The sequence below is a fragment of the Ambystoma mexicanum genome, chromosome 3p (genome assembly GCF_040938575.1).
Source record: "Ambystoma mexicanum isolate Mex_15411 chromosome 3p, UKY_AmexF1_1, whole genome shotgun sequence".
In the NCBI taxonomy this organism is placed as follows: domain Eukaryota; kingdom Metazoa; phylum Chordata; class Amphibia; order Caudata; family Ambystomatidae; genus Ambystoma; species Ambystoma mexicanum.
In genome coordinates this window covers 1113155131-1113175756 of record NC_090925.1, presented here as the reverse complement: position 1 = coordinate 1113175756, position 20626 = coordinate 1113155131, and the positions used below count along the sequence as shown (strand labels likewise).

At 44.2% G+C, this 20626-nt stretch overlaps 1 protein-coding gene across 1 annotated transcript in view; it reads left to right on the top strand.

Annotated features, from left to right (window-relative positions):
* GNPDA1 (glucosamine-6-phosphate deaminase 1) overlaps positions 1 to 20626 on the top strand; it is a 142009-nt gene that overhangs the window by 74057 nt on the left and 47326 nt on the right. Inside the window, exon 6 of the mRNA XM_069652471.1 lies at positions 11627 to 11801. Within this exon, the coding sequence (XP_069508572.1) occupies positions 11627 to 11801 (175 nt within the window). The remainder of the gene's footprint in view (positions 1 to 11626; positions 11802 to 20626) is intronic.

Sequence of the window (20626 nt, the reverse complement as noted above, 5' to 3'; positions counted from 1 at the left end):
TCTTCTTGGACCGCGCACAAAGGAACACGATCGGGTAGACCCACGGCGAGAAGATAGAGGATGGCGTATGCAAGGCCCCAGAAGGAAACGAGTTAAGGGATCGAGGAAATTCCGGAGAGGTAACACCCCTCCAGGGAGAGAGAACTGTTGAACTGAAGCACTGGTAAGATCACATATATTCCATTACACATGTTAATGACCCGAACTGGGAGAAGATATATAGGCTCAAAAGAGATCCGGGCCATGCACACGAAGGAGGGAGGCGGAAAGGGGGCTCAATCCAGACTATGATGCTACAATAAATTAGGGGACGTAACGGTCCCCAAAGGTAGTTTGATGCAGGACCTGTGTTTCTACGCGGGTTCGATCGGACGCCGTCAACTTGGGAAGGGTGGGTCAGACAGGAAATGGACGAGACGCAGCAATATTGGCAATAACGAAGGTCACTCAAGACGAGGTGGGTCCTTGTGTACACTTTAACTACTCGACATGGGTCATAATCTTGCAATCACAAAGCTCTGCTAATGGCACCAATTGCGGAGCAGAAGGTTAAGGAGTCCCTTCGGATAGGAACACTTAACGTGAAAGGACTGAACTCACCGACCAAGAGATCACTAATGGCAAGGGAATTCCATAGATCTCAAATTGACATTCTCCTCCTACCAGAGACAAAGTATGCCAAGGGGGAAGAACGATGTGTACTCAGGGAAACAAGGGGGAAAGGAATTCTGGGGTTCTGGCCCACTTAGGAAGGGAGGGTTTGGAATCTTGATTAAGAAAGGAATCAATTTAGAAGTAGACAAGACCTGGTCTGACATAAGCGGGCGTGCCCTACTGATATTTGGGGAAATCGCAAAGGTGAAGGTAACAATTGCGGTAATATACTCCCCCCAACAAGGGACAAGCCAAGTTAATAGAGAAGACAATACCCAAAATAATGTTGGAAGCATCTGGCCACATTGTCCTCGGAGGGGACTTTAACCAGTGGGCAGACCCGACCAAAGACTGGGAACCAGGCAACCCCGAAACAAGGAACCAGACAGGAAGTGATTGCACTGAACTTTCCGACATAATGGAGATATATGACCTACAAGACGTGTGGAGAATCAAACATCCTAATGAAAGAGGCTACACATTCTACTCCAATCCGCATAAAACATTCACCCGAATCGATTATCTGTTCCTTACCAGGGACCTCCTCGATACTACAACACTATCGGAAATAATCCTGATAACATGGTCAGATCTGGATATGGTCCTGTTAGATTTAAAATGAGCAGACTTGCCTATCCCGGGAGGGAAGTGGCAATGTAACGAAACCCTATGGAAATATGCAGTCTTTAGAATTGAAATGGCAGCTGAAATTGAGGAATACTTCAAACTAAATAACAATGGTGAGGTCTCCAAGCAAACGATATGGGAAGCGGGTAAGGCCACCTGGAGAGGTATCCTGATATGTGAGGGATCAGCCAAAAAGAGAGAGAGAAAGATCATAGAGCACAGACTTAGATCTGAAATATGCCAACTGGAAAGCGACAATAGGGAACACCCAGGGATGAATCGCGACAACATAAATACAGCGCAACACAAGTGGGAAGAACTAAGACTATTGGAACACGAACAAATTGTGCGCAAACTCTGATTCCTCAAACAGAAATTTTCTGAAAAAGGGGACAAGGCTGACGCACTATTAGCAGCCAGACTTGGAGAGCAAAGGGCAGAGCGAAAAGTAAAAGAAATAATTGAAGAAAACCCTACGACCCTCCCCCCACTCCCCATTCCATCCCAGAGAGTTTTGCCAACTTCTTCGAGAGGTTATATTCCTCATTATCTCTCTCTAATAGATATGCCCAAAATATCGCACTCAGAAACCGAACTTCTAGAATCCCCAATATCTGAACCTGAGGTCCAAGAGGCAATTAAAAGACTAACCATGGGCAAATCCCCCAGAGAGGATGGTTATACTGCCGGGTTTTATAAAACCTTCAGTGCACAGCTAACACCATTCTTGACGGAATTGTCTAAGGAGATACTAGAAACAGGGACAGCTCCCGACTCCTTTACGAAGGCACTCATAACAGTGATCCCAAAGGAAGGAAGAAATCCCAAACATTGTGGATCATACCCCCAATCTCCCTACTCAATCTAGATGCCAACATCTATACCAGGGTATTAGCCGCTCGACTGGAGGTACTGATCCCACACCTCATACACAATGACCAAGTCGGATTTATATTGGGTAGGCAAGGGGCAGACACCATGCGCAAAACCCTCCACCTTGTCCATTCATCACTAGCACTACCAGGTGACCCGGCCCTATTGTCAATAGACGCAGAAAAGGCCTTCAACAGGGTAGAGTGGGGATTCCTGAGGGCAATCCTCCATAAGGTGGGGATAGGAACAAGATTTAGGAAAGGAATACAAACAGTATACACATCCCCAAAGGCGTCTATATCTGTTAATGGAGAATACTCCAGATGGTTTGAAATGGGACGTGGAACTAGACAGGGATGCCCCCTCTCTGCAATTCTTTTCGCACTCTCCCTGGAACCTCTAGCCCAAAACATACGATCTGATTCCAGAATAGAAGACATAAGATTGGGAACGAAAGAATATAAGATAGCGCTCTATGCTGATGAGATACTTTTACACAAAACCAACCCCTCGGTATCTGTCCCTCATGCTCTCCAACTATTAGAGGAATATGGTCAACTCTCTGGGTTTAAAGTGAACAAGACTAAATCGATACTGTTTCCATTACAGGGAACAAAAGAGGAAAATGAAACCAATTATTTGCCCCTAGGCCTCAAACTAGAACACTCTGCGCTGAAATACTTAGGCATCCAGATCACTAAAACTCTAACGGAGGTATATGAAGCTAACTTTCCTCCCCTCCTTCAGAGTTTCTCGGCGGATCTAAAAAGGTGGGACAAGCTCACAATTAGTGGCCACCTGATACGGAGTACTATTTGGAACATCTGGCAACCAAGCAAAGCAATGACTAAGATCACAAATTGGCCATCCCCACTTAGCCACCTATGGTCCCCTGGCATAAACGATCACATACCTGAAGTAGGAAGATTCCAATCCTGGTACGAGGCAGGCCTGGAAAGGGCAGGACAGTTGCAGAAAAAAGACACGTTCATCTCTCTCCCAGAACTAACTGAAGCCCTCGGGATAGGCTCATTATCCACCTTCCAATACATCCAGATAAAAGGAGTCCTGACGAAACCAGAATGGAAGGTCAAGTTGAAAAGAGATCTCGCCCCATTCGAACAACTCCTGGACTCTAAATGTGAAATGAAGGGTCTGATATCCCTAATGTACAAGGAGCTTATCGAAGCGGGAGGTGGGTCCACGCAATATCTGAGAAGCAGATGGGAAAGAGACTTAGGAGAAGAGATAAACCCCGACCAGTGTGAAACGTTGTGCAAAACTGCAGCCAAAACATCCATATCCAGTCAATATAAATTACATGCCATCAAGCTCCTACATAGATGGCAATATGACCCACTTAAAATGTTTCAGACACTGAGCCCGAGATGTTGGAGAGACTGTGGACACGTTGCCGACTATTGGCATATGTGGTGGAGCTGCCCACATATAAAGGTATTCTGGGAGGAGGTCCTGGCATGGATTAAGGAAATAGACGGCATACAGAGAGACACTAATCCACTCTTGATTCTGTTCGGACTGGAAAAAGACGAGGATGAATGCACTAGACTGAAAGGTCTAGCCCCACAGCTACTACTTGCAGCCTGTGCACTGCTGGTAATGAAATGGAAATACAAAATGGTCCCAAAGAAAATGGAATGGATCAATTTATCAACTAGCATCTACACAATGGAAATGATCACAGCTTCCCTACATAATAAAGGATCGCAATGCGAGATCCTATGGTCAGACTTTCGAAATAAGCACCTTTCAGAGATCACGGACTCCCAACCCGAGGACACTACAAGGCCCTAATGCAAATCGCAAATACCAAAACTCACTTTAAGAGACAATTATGATCCAGGAATCAAGAAAATCCCACAGCGGTGGGCTTAACCTCTGCAAACAAGACAAGAAAGACCGACGCCGGAATGATGTCTGCCCAACCAACGGGGGGGAGGTGGGCGGGTGTGGGTTGTTTTATTGACTGTTACAGCTTAAAAGAACAGAAATTAATACAACGACGACTTAATGTATGAGTCTATAACTTTGTTCTTTTGATGTAACCATAAGCTAATAGAGTTGTACTAAGTGAAATGTAAAATGTCTTTTTTTCTTTTTCTTCTCTCTTTCCGTTACTATTTTGATTAAAACAAATAAAACCAAATAAAATTAAAAAAACGGTGTGAAAGGTGAAGGAAACGTCGTGAATTGATATTGTTTAACCGCTAAATCCCAAACTACTTCTACCATATTTGTGATCGTACTCTTGTAAATCTTGGGAGAGCAATCACACTTGGAGGTATCCCTGAGCTGTCGACCTCCTAATGCACGTTTTATCTGGACCCACCGTTTTCTAGCGTCTGATCCCCACCAATCTTTCACTATTCAAATTTGTGCCACTTGAATGAATTATCGAAAATTTGGGAGACCCAAGCCTCCCTTATTTGTAGGGGTCATTAAAACATATATCGTGCCTTGAATCACTTGTGTATAGGCGCGTTATAAATGCCATATCATATCATCATAGCGTGGAGGATTGTTGTTCCAAACAAATGTAGATCTCGCTTTATGTAGCTTTTTAAAGAAGGGCGCGGGTACCCGGATTGGCAATCCCTGAAAGAAAGTGTTTTGGGAAGCATAACCATTTTTATAGATTCGACCTAACCAGGAGACGGTCAACGGATTCTATTTGATTAGTTGCCACATAATTTCTTTTAGTAAGGGGGGATAATTAGCCTCATACATCTTGGAAATCGTAGGGGTTATAGTGACACCCAACAGTTTAATTCTATCCTGCGCCCAATCAAATTGTGTATGTGATCGCAGAATGCGCACCTCCATAGAGGGAAGGGAGAGGTTTAAAATTGGCAATTTAGAATGGTTCATTTTTAGACCTGCTACCGAACCTCAACTCCCTAACTCTAGTTCCACTACTTGTACGGTGTTTACCGGATCGGATGCAAGGAGCAGCATGTTTGCATAAACTATGATTTTGTGTGATACCCCTACAAAATTAATCCCTTGAATAGCCTCTGTCTGTCTGACCCTGGCAAGAAACGGCTCAAGACAAATGGCATATAACGATGGTGACATGGGGCAGCCGTGTTTGGTTCCGCGTTGAAGAGCGCTAGGGGCAGAAAGCTGGCAATTAATCAACAATCTAGCAGATGGTTGCCTAAAATTTGCCCTGATTTTGTCTATAAACTGAAGATTGAGCGTTGAGAGAGAGCAAGTCCACTGTAAATCCTTTTTTTTTTTGTTGGTATTTTTATTTTAATTTTTTTTTTTTTACACCTTCTCTAGAATATGACCGGATCGCCTGATATTGTTGTGTGTTTGACGATGTTTTATAAACCCTGATTGATCTGGGTATATGATTGTAAGGGGTAAATCCTCGATCCTATTGGCTAATATTTTAGTATATATTTTATCGTCCAAATTTATAAGCGCTATGGGGCGATATGATCCACATCTACTAGGTTTGGAGACAACACAATCTTTGCCTCATTCATCGCAGATGACATGCAACTTGATTTTATAAAAAAAATTATACAAGTCAGTATGCTTAGGAGTTAACACTTTCCAATAGATCTTATAAAATGAGGCCGGAAATCTGTCTACACCTGGTAATTTTTATTCAGGGGAACAGCGTTTATGACCCCAAGTACTTCTTCTTGGGAGATATCCAGCTCAAGGTGATCCTGATCCTCTGGGGCTATCCGGGGAAGAGTAACTGCGTCTAAGTACTCTACCTGAGCTTCCGAGTCGGGAGATTCTGATCGGTAAAGATCCAAATAAAATAAATAAATCTGTGAGACAATTTGCAGGGTTTCCCTAACCTTTACACCTGAGGGTAAATGGATCGAATTTTTGATGCTTTTCTTTGGCGTAATTGTCTGGCTAATAGGCGGCCGGCCCTATTGGCTTTTACATAATGCCTTCGCTTGACATATAACAGGGATTTTTCTGCCCTTTTTTGCCTGAAGTAAGTTTAGCTTGCCCACCACAGATCCACAGATCTATATGCTCTTTGGAAAAAAGGACCCGCTTTCGTTCCATTTTCCCCATTATCCGTCTTAGCTTTTCCTCTAACTCTAATGCAATTTTTTGTTTGTGTCTAAGAGCTGCTTCTGCTATTAAAACTCTGTGAAGAGAGGCTTTAAATGCATTTCATGTCACATTTACTGAGGTCTCCTGCATTGAATTAAGAACTCCCCAATTTCCCCTTCAATTTTGTCTCTCAGCACTGGATCCGCCATGACTTCAGATGGGAATCACCAAAACCATAACCTTTGATTTGCCCGCCCCCCCCCCCCCCAACTACATTCACGTCTATTATAAGAGGTGCATGATCAAAGAGTGTAATTGCCTGACAAGTAATTTGTGTGACGTATCCTAAAAGGAACTTCGAGAACCAGAAATAATGAACCTGTGAATAGAACGTATATTCTCGCTCCGACCCCTTAAAGGCCAGACATCTATCGATGTCAACATTGCACAGTTTTGTATTAGCAATCTAGATGGCAGGGGTTGCGTGAAACGGGAAATGGTGCTCCGATCCCAGGCAGTGTCCCAAGCAAAATTGAAATCTCCTAGAAGAATTATTTCGGTCTCAATAAAAGATTCCAATACCAGTTTCAAAAAGCCCTCTTGGTCAATGTTAGGGGCGTAAATCGAAGCCAACGTTAATTTCTTTAGGCCGAGCGTGAAGATGGGAAAAATATAGTGGCCTACTTTATGGATTTGTGTTCGAAGCACTTTGATTTAGGGACCAGACCCTATTGCTATCTACAACCCGGATACGTTACCCACTGCATTTGCCTGTATTACAACCAGATCGCAGTGTAACCGGAGTTTGTATCCGTCAGCCTGACAAATATGTGTCTCATGGAACGCCACCAAATCCAGTTGGTAACGTCCCAGGAGAGATTCTAGCTTCCTGCGCTTTGCTGGGGCATTAAGACCCCTAATATTCAACGTTAGGTTACTTTTATCAGGATAATTTAAATGCCAATCATAAAGATCTTACAGCGTTCAAACACTGCATTCTTTGACATGTAACTTAAAAACCATGCATCGTGAACCCCACCCCCACTTTGTTCGCCCCATCCATCTCCCAAAAAGTTGTCCCCTGGTGTGAGCCACGGTACCTAACATAACCCAGGGACCGAAACCCCAGCGCTGAGTCAACTTTAACCCCGGGGCAATGTTCACAGTATCCTAGTACCCCCATCTGTTACCTGAACAGATGCGTTTGAAGGTGGTGTATTTATCTGTACTTAATCCATGCCCTTACTTGTGATTGCCTCCATCTGAGCTTCTTTATCCTGGTGTTTTTGGGTTAGGCCCGCTGAGTCGTGCCTTCCAGTCCTCTTGATTTTGAACCTTTTCTTTCCTCCCACCTCGGGTTGAAGTCTTCCACTCCCAAGGTTTAGACTGCTGAGCCAAGCGACCATCCGCAGCCTTCCGGGCCCGCAATGATGTCTTCAAATTGTAATAGGCCCATACCTGCTTCTCGGGAAGTGATGCAATGTTGTCTCCCTTCCAAAGAAAAAACGAATCCAAAAGGTAAAGTCTATCTATATTTGATTTCTCTAGACTATAGAGTCCTTGCCACTGGCTGCATCTCACATCATTTCTAAAGGGTTATCTGCAACAAATCTTGATAGAGTTGGATCTCGCTTCCATTATAAGTCATTGGTGAAGAAGCCCCAGCCTCCCTGAGAATATGTTCCTTTTGTGGGAATGATGTGCAAGCTGCCAGAACATTGCGTGGGCGAACACTGTGATAGTTTCTTTTCTGGCCTGTTCTATGTAGCCTGTCAAGCGGACAATGATGGTTTCTTCGCCTGTAATTGGGTCTGAAATAATATGGCTTACAATGTCTTTCAGATCAGCGTCTAAAATCATTTCCGGAAGATTTTGTATCCATATGTTAGAACATCTAAAGATTCTCACACTGTATTTCACGGTTGTGTGTAAGCCTGGCCAGCTCTTCTAAGGCGATATCAGGTTGTTTGATCTCCTGGATCGCCCGTTCATTGGTGTCTACGCGCTCTCCCAGGGAAGAAATGTCCTTGCTGAAATCCGCTAGTGACTGCCTGATTTCTGTTGCGAAAGAGGTGAACTTCACTTGAAATGAAGCCAGAAACTTGTCCTGGAATTCTTGGAAACTAGTTGCAAAGTCCTCCTTAGAGGCAGCCATTTCTGGATTAAGGAGGTTGGATTCTTCTACTGGGTTAACTGCTAGTGTGTTTCCGGCTAAAGGTGTTACTTGGGTCAGTGCCCACAGTCTTTGTAGGGAATTTGGCACAATTTGAGAAGCTTGGGCACACCCCGTCTGGATAATCTTCTTTCTTACCATTGGCATGCGCTTTGGAGGTTACTGTGTCTTTTTCCCCCTATCTGTTTTATAATGATTCTGTGGCAGCTGGCACCCCACCAGTTGAAGGGAAATCCTCTGTTAGTTGTCCTGGTGGCGAAAAGACACCTGAAGACTTTCCCCCTTAGGTTTTACCAAGAGCTATGCCGAGAGCATGCAAGGTGCTTTATTTACTTGATCACTGGCCCTTCCCTTGTCCCTCATGATGTTGAAGCTGAGATTGATGGCTCTGATTATAATTGTGCTGCCCCTGCGCCATGCTTGCTGTCTTTAGGAGGGTTCCCCAGAGTGGCAAAGGTCTGTGCTTGAGGACTGGAACGGTCACTGCTATTGAAGTCGCTTGATAGCAGTGGGTGGGCGACGCCCTGCTAACCTACCAGTATCTGAACGGCAGGTCTCCAGTCTGGCCAACGGAACACCGGCATGCATGTCTTCACGGTGCAGTGGATCTGGAATCTCGAAATACAGGCAGGCTGCATATTAACTGAATGTAGACTTATTTTTTTAGACCTATTCTGGACTTGTATGGTGTCCTATTTATAATGAAAACAAACCTATGCATACTTAAACCAATGTGACCATTGGGCCCTTATTGGTTTGTGGCCGCCCCATTATTTCTATTTCTGCAGTCGCTGCCTCCTGTAGGGGAGGCTTGGTATCGCAAGTATGACACTGACACAATGGGTACAATTTGTAAAACCTTTATTGAAATGGTTGGGGTTGGAGAAACTCCTAGTCTGCCCTACAGCTAAGAAAGGAGCAGTCTCGACCATCTAATAATAAATAACGCATTCCTAGTGGAGTCTGTCAAATCAAAATGGCGTATGCTAACAAAACCTAATACATGTCCTATTTCTTGTGCAAAAAAGTGTAAAAAATGAATAATGTATGCAAAAGGAAAGATCAGTGTTCAAATGAATAAATGTGGTTGATTCAGCTCTCCTCCCCACGTTAGACCTCCTGGAACAAGGATGTCCCTGTAGGCTGGATGACACGCTCTGGCTCGGCTTCCAACACAATGCACAGTTCCAGACCGTGGATCAAGGCCTGTCTGGCCTTCCATGTTTAAGTCCCTTATCTTGATTTCCAAAAATAGTGTTTCTACCACACAGTTCTCGTAGGTCCCCCTCTGCCGGGCTCAGACCTCTTACGATAAAGTTCAACACAAACGTGCAAGGGAGGGCTCCCTTCCCCAAGCTCACTCCACTTCGGATCTCCCTCTGTCGGGCTCGGACTACTTTCAGATGTCAAAGGCTTTCGAATGTGCGTTGCTTACTTTTCAGACCATTGCAGGACAACTTCAACTCAAAATGTATAGTTTAACTTTTACTTTCCCATTGTCTAGGAGTTAAACTTCTTTATATCACTTTTGCTGTGTATTCGCTTTCTCGCTTTGAACAATTTACCTTTCACCAGAGACTTTTGAGTAGGCTACTTCCTTTCGCCTAACCACTCAGTTACTTGTCGCTGAACTCGCAGCCGTCTTTTACTTCAAAGTTCATTCACAGGTCTGCCTTTCTTCACGTCTCCTTCACACGCGTGCAGCCTTCACTTGTGATAAAATGTTGCTATTTCCAACTTTAACACACTGGTCTTTCGGGTTGCTTGCCAACTCACCGGCTGTGTGCGCTTCTTCTTTGCTTTATGATTTCCAATTCACACGTCAAGGTTAGTACCACAGGCTTGGCCTCGCCTTCCCAACTCTGCCGTACACCCGGGAGGGTCACTGAAGTCCTTGAAACACAATGCAGTTTTCACTTGCAGGATCTGGCTTTCTCCATGTGTCTCTCGCGGCCTGTCTCAGGTAACGACCTCCAGTAGGGAACTCTGGGGTTTTCCAACCTTCATCCCGGAAGCCCCACTCCTTCTCGTGTTATGCCTTGCTCAGAGTGTCTCTTTGAGTGCCGCCTTTTATTCGTGTGAGGAGAGCTAATTGGTTATTCATGTGAGGAGAGGTAGTTGGTATCAAGTGCATGCACTTAGAATTAAGTGCCTGACTTTGCCTGACCCAATTAACGGGACATGGTCAGTTACGATATGTGAAAGTTAATGTTGGTACTCTGTCACCCTCTTTCTCGGCCCAATGTTTGTGTAAAAGGGTGTGGGGGGGGGGGGTAGTTGGGGCCTCGGAGTATCCTAAAACAAAGGTTGGGTTGATTAAACAAAATAAGGGGGAATACTGCGCCTCACCATCGGCTGTCTCAAACCAACTCCACAAAGACCCCCTCACCCATTTTATCCTATGCCGCTGGTCAACCCCCAGGGACTGGATCCAAAGGTGATGGCCATGCCCTGCCACCTGAGAGATCGATCCCCGGGGACTAGCGGGTGAGACACCCTCTGGTTTCTCACACGCCCCTCCACCCGTACTGATTTCTAGGCTGCCCAGGAGGCCCATGTGCTACTTTATTCTACTGTTTATCCCGTGACATCAGGCAGATTGTTCAAATAGGAGAGCACTGAACAGGGGCTTTCTAGCAGTTTTGGACGTTTTCTCTACAATACAAATTTCCCTCATTTTCAAAAAATAGATTGGTGATTTTTATTTGCCTAAATTTCACTGTGTGACGTGTGTGTATATAAAGACGAATTACCTTAACTTTGGAGGGGCAGGGAGATACTTTAGTCCTTGTCATGCCTATTCACCAGATCAGTAGGTGTTTACAGGGATACAGCTGAGAAGCATATCAATAAGCTCTAAATGTCCAATTTAAACACATACCTAGTGTTTCATGCTTCTGTCCACTGGTAGTTCAGAATCTGAAGTTGAAGTGTAATGTGTGACACATTTTATTTGCATAAGGATCCATATTTTTGCTTGGACACATATTATTGTGATGATTTCAAAGTGTCCCCCTACAATACTTGCGATTGACTAATTTATTCAGGAGTTTGATGATTTATTAAGTGGAAGCATATGTTATAGTCTGGTTCAAAATGGGTGTCAATGAATTTAGTCTCTCTTGCTTCCATAACTCTAATGCGGGCAGGTCTAGACTTGAGTGCCAGTCTACAAGATTTTTAGATCCTCTTTTGAGGACAATCGTGACTTGTATCCCTGATGCCTTGTTGTGTTTCTTTGTCTAGGTTATGATTCTCATCACGGGAGCACATAAAGCTTTTGCTCTGTACAAAGCCATCGAGGACGGTGTCAACCACATGTGGACTGTGTCTGCTTTTCAGCAGCATCCTTCCACAGTTTTTGTCTGTGACGAGGACGCGACTCTGGAGCTAAGGGTGAAAACTGTCAAATATTTCAAAGGTAAATGTGAGCGATATTCTGCTGATCCATTTCTTAAACCAGAAATAAATGTATGCACTGTTCAGAAGTATTACAGATGGATTATTAGGGTTTACAATACATTATAATTTGATTATCATAAATGTTTATTTCTTGATGACTGCAGGTGTTGTAGTAAAAACTGAGCCTACGATCTGAAACATGCTAGCATCAAGTCCTAACTAGTTTAATGAACACATTCAGACTATAGATTACACCCTCATTGCAGCCTTAGCTCCGTTTTTAAAAAGTGTGATCGGTAACATTTAGAAGGTTCTCGTGTTATTGACACATTGCTCATGCAGCACTTACTATGTTATTTCTTTGATCTGAGTTTTCAACTGGGCAACTGCCCACAGATGCCTCAGGGTTGGGTGCACTCTACAAATGGCTAAATAAAATAAATAAACTGGGTTAGCCGACAGTCCACCTGCCTCTCCTTATTGTAAATGTTATTTAATATTTATTTATTGCCAACCGCCATTGGTATGGCTTCGAAGCGATGTGGGGTGGAAGACCCTTCGGAATACTGTAGTCTGTGCAAGTATGGAAATAAAATGCATTACCTTGCATGCAAATAGTCATTCGACTTAGGCAACGTTCCAATTGCTAGCAGAGATGTCTAGTTTAAAACCTTATTTTTAAAAAAACATGCAGAGTATTGCATTCAGTTGCAGAGATGGCTGCTATGCTTGTGGGACTCGGCTGTATTCTATGGTTTGCAGCTCAAGAGGGGGAATGGGTATTATTTACCGTTGAGGGCTCTGCTATATTTTAAATGCAGAACACATAAAACAAATGCACACTATATAACATGCAAATTACATGCACAATTGTCAGATATGTACAAATACGTTCAACACATTTCCTCTTGTCTGTTGCATCAGGTTATTGCATTACAATTGTTTTATATTGGATGCAAACGTGATGGTGGTAATACATAACCATCTGCTACATAACCATCTGTAGAGAAAAATACAATCTCGACCTCCATGACCTAACCAATCTCCAAAACTCCTGGTGCTCTAGGGAAATACCTCTGCCTTCCCAGTCCCCGATTGTCCATTTTCAGTTCTTGTGTGCCTGACCTTGGGCTAGTGGGAGTTCTAGTGAAGTATTGTGTTCCTGAGAGGGCCCTAGAACCCCACTTGTTCCCCTACAAGCCTATCCCTAAACCACAAGCACAATAAAGCAACATGCACACTTGGCAATCAAATTCACGACACATTGCAATGCATGCCCACCATTCGAGAGGACCTTCTGGTATACTCTGTAAGAAGCCTGAAGGTGTCTCACCCACTAGTCCCCGGAGATCTGTCATCCAGGTGGCCAGGACAGGGCCACTGCTATTGGATCCAGTTCCTGTGGGTGGACCAGTGGGGGAGGCTCACCTGGATGGGAAGTCTTCGGGGAGTGGAAGTGGGACACTGAAGGGTGAGACGCAGTACCCCCTTACCAATAACATATTTCCCCCATCGGATATTTAGAAGCTCTATCCCCACCCCCTTTTCTGACACAAACACCTTCTGTAACCATGACAAACAACGGACTAACACCAGAGCCGTTTACCGGACATGTCCCAACACAAGGGTCCGGCAGAATCAGGCAATGGGTGACCACTAGAAACACCCCATGACTGCCTTTTACCTTCCCCACAGGGATAAAAGGAAGAGCACACTACAAGCAAGGCCAACTGCATGAGGCAGCAGCTATTCTGAACCGGCAATTCAAACAGAGAAGAAAGGCGGCGAGACCCAAACGGACGACAAAGAGGGAAGTGCCCTTGCCCTTTTCAACCCAGACCTGCAAAGCCTCCATGAAAATAATCATAATAACGGGGTATACAGCTTGTGTGCGGCCTAGTGGATGTCAACGATGCACAGGGGCCTACCGCACTGATAGCCCAGGCGGGGAGGCATGTTGGCTACCATGGTACCCTCCTTGACTCCAGAGAAAAATGCCAGGGAGTTCAACACAGCCAGTGAGTCGCAGAAAGCTGATAGAAAGCTGATAGTAAGCTGGTCTGTGTTGAGCTGAAGGTTGAAATCTGCAACATATTGTGAAGGCAAGGACTTGTGAACAAATAACTTGTGTGAGTTGAACTTGAAAGAAAGCCTAGTTGAGGTCCAGATGAGTTGAACTTGAAAGAAACCCTAGTTGAGGTCCAGATGCAGTGTGGTCCGACGCCACGTGGGCGTTAATTCGAAAGACTCTGATCAGGACCTGTTTGTTGAAACAGGCTGGTGTGAGTAAAGGGGGGTCATATGAGGGTCAAGCAGAACCCCTCGTACAATTGAAAGTCTTTGACACGTTGAGAAGCAGAGTGAATTGTGTGAACAAGAACTGTGTCTAGCCGGACTAGGGCTGAGACCTGGATTTAGGAAAAGGAAAGAGACTTTCCTGTGAACTGTGGCAATTTGAACCTAACAGAGGGATGCTGAGACAAAGCTAGGGGAAGGGAACGTCCCCCCACCACCCTGCTTTCTGATAAGATTGTGAATATTGTGAAATAAGGCAAGTTTGAACCCGACAGAGGGATGCCGGAAGAAAGCTAAGAGAAGGGAAACCCCACTTTCTGATGCGAGGAGCAAATCATGAACTGTTAGCCATTTTGAAAACAGTTCCTGATTTTCTTTGTGAACCCGACGGAGGGATGCCAAGGGGAAAGCTTGGAGTGAATCCTGTATTGTGATAAGCCAAGAGAAAGCTAGGGGAAGGGAGACCCCCGCTTTCTGATGAGATTGTGAACATTATGTTAGAATGGCTATGTGAACCTGACGGAGGGATACCAAGGAGAAAGCAAGAGTGAATCCCGTACTGCTATAAAGCAAGTTGAACATTGTGATAACAAGAGTGAACCCGGCCATACCATCCTGACTTATTTTGTGAACGCTCCTTTCTTTTCTGGTGAACATTACCCCACACTATTTTGTAACTATAGGTTATATAGGTTATAGCAATAGGTTTTTTAGTATAGGGCCTTTTTATTTGACAAGACTCCACTAGGACTGCCTTATTATTTGATGGTCGTAGCTTGCTCCCATCTTAGATTTAGGTTTGGATTAGGTGTTTTTCTAACCCATTCATACAGTTTAAACACCCCTGAACTGTGATCACTCGTCTGTCTTTACTGTTGCCACCATGAGTTCCTTACAACTCGGACAAATCACAGTTTAACGAGAGGATATATATGAATGACAAGGTAATGGTAAGAAGACAATCCCTTACTTACAAATCAAAATCTAACACATACATTCGGATATATGGGTAAAGAGCTTCACGGTGTAAAGCAAAGCGTATCATGTATCGCTTGGCTCTGTAAGAAGAAAAGGGGGGGGGCAGGGTTCATTAGTGGGACAGTGGGAAAGGCAGATTCAAAACCTGTCGCGTGGATGGGTGGGGGTTGGAAGCGTATTGTCTTGAGTGCCAATCTGCTTTCAATGAGCTTGCTGTACTATGGGAGTATGTTATTCATAGGGAAGACCCCAAGATCTGATACTACAGCTACTTTGGGTCTGGTTAACTGCTGATGTGGGAGAGTGTGACAGTGCTAAAGAGGAGAGCTTAGTCTTGGCTTGGTTGGTGTTGCTGTGCTCATGGCTAGGCCTGTGGTGGCCTGGGGAGTAAAGGCAGCACTCTTTAAAAGTGCATTGAACTCTAAGGCATTCAATAATGGACTGCCCGTGGTAGTGGGCCGACAAAACCTGTGAATCAAGAAGTCAAGGTTCAAACTTAGTAGGAAGTGTCGGAAGCGGCCGCTCCTTGGTATTGTTGCTGTGTGTTGTTCCAAGCGGTGTGGTTTGCTGCTGTCGGTGCTATCCTCTAACCTACTGTCTGGCTGCCGAAGACTCTGAAGGGACTCTGTTGCTCTGTCAGCTTGTAACGTTCTTTATTTCACGACGGCGCCTAGCCTAACCTGCTCCCATGACTTGGTGGGGTGTTGGGTGCCCCTGCAGCGTCCACGTGGTATTTGCAGGGAGTGGGACTAGTTCTGGCACTGGGGCACAGAGCTCTGAGCCGTGATAAAAGCCCGTCCCTGCTGGTGTCGGATTGAGCTCAGCGTTCCTTCAGTTGCTCCTCTGGCTGTCCCTTTGGTTGAGTTGGACCTGGTCTGGTGTATGGTTTACCAGTGGTGCACTTGTGGTGACCTGTGGGTGGTCGTGTCGATCCATGCCATGATTTTGAGACTGAGGCCGATATTAAAGCTTGGAGCACAGTGCTGTTTTGGAAAGCTCGCCTAGCTGGTTTGGCAAGTTGGTGAGGTTATGATGCAACTGCTTCAATCTGTATTTTTTTACTGCTTTTACTCCTCTCACCTATTTTTAATCCTTAATCACCCTTCTTACCCCTTATGCCCCCCATCTCCCATTTTGTTTTTTTTACATTGGAGCATCAATAGAGGGACTTTGGGTGGGGGTTTGAGGAGGAGGGGGCTAGATCTGTGAGCCTGGTGTGCCTATGCCCCTGCTGCTAACATCTTGGCTGGGCTTAGCTTCATTTGTGCCAGTGTCAAAAATAATCTCCCAGAAGTCCCGCTTTGCCACGGGAGACTCGTCTGTTGTGCTCTCTTTCTGCTGTATCTCCCGGACTCGGACGCCCAGAAGGCTCTGCTCCTCATTTTCAGAGGCGGGACTTACATAAGGGCTGCTGCGCGCGCACCCAGCAACTCCCAGAAGTCCCGCTTTGCCGCGGAAGACTCGCCTGTTGTGCTCTCTTTCTGCTGTATCTCCCGGACTCCGACGCCCAGAAGGCTCTGCTCCTCAATTTCAGAGGCGGGACTTACATAAGGGCTGCTGCGCGCGCACCCAGCAAGTCCAAGAAGTCCCGCTTTGCCGCTTCGCTGCGTTTGTCGCGGGTGGCGTTCTTATCCTTTCTTTTACTTTTCTTTGTATTAATTTGCCACAATTACGTTTTTTACTCTATCGTGTTGTGGGTGATTGAAGAGGGAAAAAAAAAAAATGAAGCGAGCCATTTCTACCTTAAAAACAGGGATGCCTCCTATTACAGTATCTCACTACTCTAATGGTAAAAAGTCACCTGTGGCTAAAAGAAAACCTTGCTTGAGTTCCACACCTTGTGCAGGCAATTTAAATATAAAAGGGAAAACAAGAGCCGAAATTCTCCTTGGCATGGATATTCGACCCTTTTGTAGTAATCAAAGTGCGGCTTCATCCGTGGATACTGAAAATGAAAACATCAAACTAGCAGCATGCGGTCAAGAAGTCCAAAGTTCCTTTGTCCGCAAAAACACTCACAAAATGGACTTTCTTCCAGGAATCTTTTGGTGAATGACAAAAAAGAAGACTTGGTAAAATCCGGCTTTATGACCCCAGAAATTGTTTCCTTTGCAAATGAAAATGTATCTTTGTCTGATAGTATTTTGCTAAAAAATATACTAACCAGAATTGCTGTTCCTTCTACTGCAATGCCAGATAAGCACGCTATTTACATTAGAAATTCAAATTCAAAAAGTGCAATCTCCAGTGATATGCCGGTTATAGATCTTAATTTAAATGCCACTGCTTTCTCTACGCATACACTTTCTGACAATCTGTCTAAATCCCCCATTCTATTCACTAACATCAGTGCTGCGAATTCCGTAGCAAATTTGTCTTTCAGTGCCCCTACCCCGCGCAAAGTAAATTTTCATGGTAATCCTGATTTGGGCCCAACAGAATCACAGAGTGTTCAAGCTGGAATAGCCTTGACATCGATGAACACAGCAATTTTGGCTTTAGCCAAACTGTTTGAGGTCCTAGCCACAAAGGCTGATCTACACTCCAACCAACTGAATCAAGTTTTGGCAGACCATCTTACATTTGCCAACAAACTAGAAAGTTTGAGATCACCTTATGACCTTTCTAAAATCAGGAGGTCCATAGCTTCTCAGACCTCTCCTTTGTCGACCACCCCATTAAAAGAATACCATACCATTCCGTGCTTTCCTAACCCCATTATAGATCTTATGAGTGTGGGACATAACTCTTCCCCGGTTCAGCAAATAAAATCAATGAAACCAATTTATCCCTTATTCGATGGCAAACTAAATTCGGGTGACATCACTAAAGGGGTTTTTAAAAAGACCCCGCCAGTTAAAAAATCCAAAAATATCAAATCTGTGGTCAAACACGGTAGGCAAACCAAGGTATTTGTTAAAAATCTATCTATACCTGCCGCTACTACGATCGCTGCTGCAAAACTAGTTGCAAAAAAATATGCTATGCAGTCTCTGAACCGGAAAGAGAGGGTTTTGTCAGTGCCAGTGGAGCATAGCCCGCTAAATGATTTAATAAGAGTGGCGACTGACATGTCCAAAAACACACTCTTGAATCAGACAACAAATGATTTGGCACATAAAGCAGATTTGTCTAAGGGCCTTGCAGATAATGATATACGACTAAAACATCTAAGAAAAGCTATTGATGATTACATGACATCCAACTCCACTACCAAAAAGTTGATCTTTGCGCCGCCTCAGTCTCTGCCCTTAAAAGATTCTCCTGTTCCGCAGCATGTGCAAAAATTTCCACTTTTCGCAAATGCTGTTGCTCCTCAAACTACTGTACAGACTTGTCCAGCGCAACACTTTCAAACTGCGCCTCTAAATGTTAACCTTTATCTCGAGGCACTTCTCAAGTGTCTGTACAGTCCATGGCTATTGGCACTGTGGCTGAAAATAATACTACCAAAGACATAGAAAAATGGATTCACACATCCTTGAACACGTTTTTTGAAAATGCTGGCTTTGTGAAACCCAATTTTGCTAGTGTACCCTTGCACATGCCTAAAGCTGTGCCTGCGCCAAAAAAATCTAAACCTCTGAGTGGCGGCCCTAAACGACCAGCGATTCGTGCTCTAACACTTACTTGTATGCCTGCTCCAGCCAAACAGTATAAGCTAAATCGTGCCTCCGTTCTCGCAATCTTTAGTGAAATTCCTGCATTAGATGACATCGGCTCGATAAGACATCGAGCTGGTAGAATTTATCAACAAGGGCAATTGCTCATCTGTAAATATATGGATAAACTCGCGACTTGTGGTAAACTCTATCTGGGCCGTTAAACAACAACTCTCTAATCTGGGTTTTTTGCTTCATTCTATGTCAGAGACATCGAACTCGTCTTCAATTCATCCTGAGGTTTCTCCTTGTATTCAATCATTAAACAAATCACAGGCTGTGACCCCACATAATTGTTTGTGTGACTCCAAGAGTAACCAATGCTAGCTTCACAATCTCACAATTTGCTCTTTGGTCTTTGTTGGAATTCAAGAGGATATGCGCATCTGCTAAACCATAATAATGCTCAGCTTTTGGGGCGTGATGTCATCATGTTGCAAGAAACTTGGTTTACTTCTGTACCATCTTGGAACAACTATGATGTGCTTTTGAATCCAGCTGAAAAGGGTGGCCGGGGGCGTCCCACTTCGGGACTACTAACTGCGGTGAAGCAATCCTCTTTGCTAAAAATTGAAGCATGGTTCTATCCTAACGCCTTTTTACAAATGTCAAAAATCATGGGTAATAATTTCTCATGTGCTGTGATAAATGTTTATTGGAACCCCCTGGGAATTGATGATAATACTTTTCTAAATTCTGTGACCAATGCCCTAGACATAGTTGTGCTCGAGGGTGTCACTGATTTTATTTTAGTGGCTGGTGATTTAAACTTGCATTGCCTGAGTCCTCCATGTAATTCTGAAAAACTTTGCTTACAAAAGTGGACGAGTTTGGTTCAATCTCGTAATCTGTTTATGCTAAATGGAACTTTTCCGCCGGATATACCACCCAGAGCCACTTGGCACCGTGGTCGAAGTCAAGGTACTATTGATTTTATGTATGTAAATGCATGTTTCTTGAATAATATCACAGCATTTGAAATAACTGATACAGAAGCTAGCGATCATAATCTTTTAAATATGATGTGCTCCTCAAAATCTGTTGCATCAAATTTGGAATCTTCAATTATATTAGATCCCATTAAAGTTAACCCTGTGAGGAACAGATTGAATGGTCGGAAAAATCACTCACAGCCTTTAGAGATCACTATCAAGCAAAATTGATTAAACGAAAAGGGAGCTCTTCTCCGGGTGATGTTGTTTACCATGATTTAATGCAAATGTTTCAATCAAACTCTTTTCTTCATAAACAGAAACAGACACCTTATCTACATCTGCCTGACCAGGAAATTAGAGTAAAAAAAGCCTCCATGCGAGCAGATAGGAGAGCTGCCCTTAAGCTACCATCAGACATGCGTGCCCTTGTTCTATCCCAAATTAGAACAAAGTACAGGAATTGGATTAGGGGCATGAGGGCAAAACTATATCAATCCGATGGTTATTCTATGTTAAAGGTTTTAGCTGCAAAGAATTCGGCTCAATCTTGGTCTATTATTAACCAATCTACAGCGGGGCATCAGGTGGCTGTCCAAGCAAATGATGTGACGGAGTCTATGTGGATCCAGCACTTTTCAGCTCTATTTGCCGAGCCTCCTCCTATTGGGGATTTAGCCAATTTAGTGGTCCTACCACTGTTTCACTTGGTCTTTGACAGAGATGATATACTGTATTTTATAAAACAGGCAAGCAATTCTAGAGCCCCTGGCCCTGATGGCTTGGCTAATATCCATCTCAAACAATTCCCGGACATTTGGGCAGATATTTTGTATCTCCTGTTTGAGTCTATCAATGCCTCACAGAGCATTCCTACATCATGGAAGCAGGCTATTGTTATCCCAATTTACAAGAAGGGGGATCGAGCCAATCCTGCCAGCTATCGGCCCATCTCTCTTCTTGATGTCCCAGGTAAA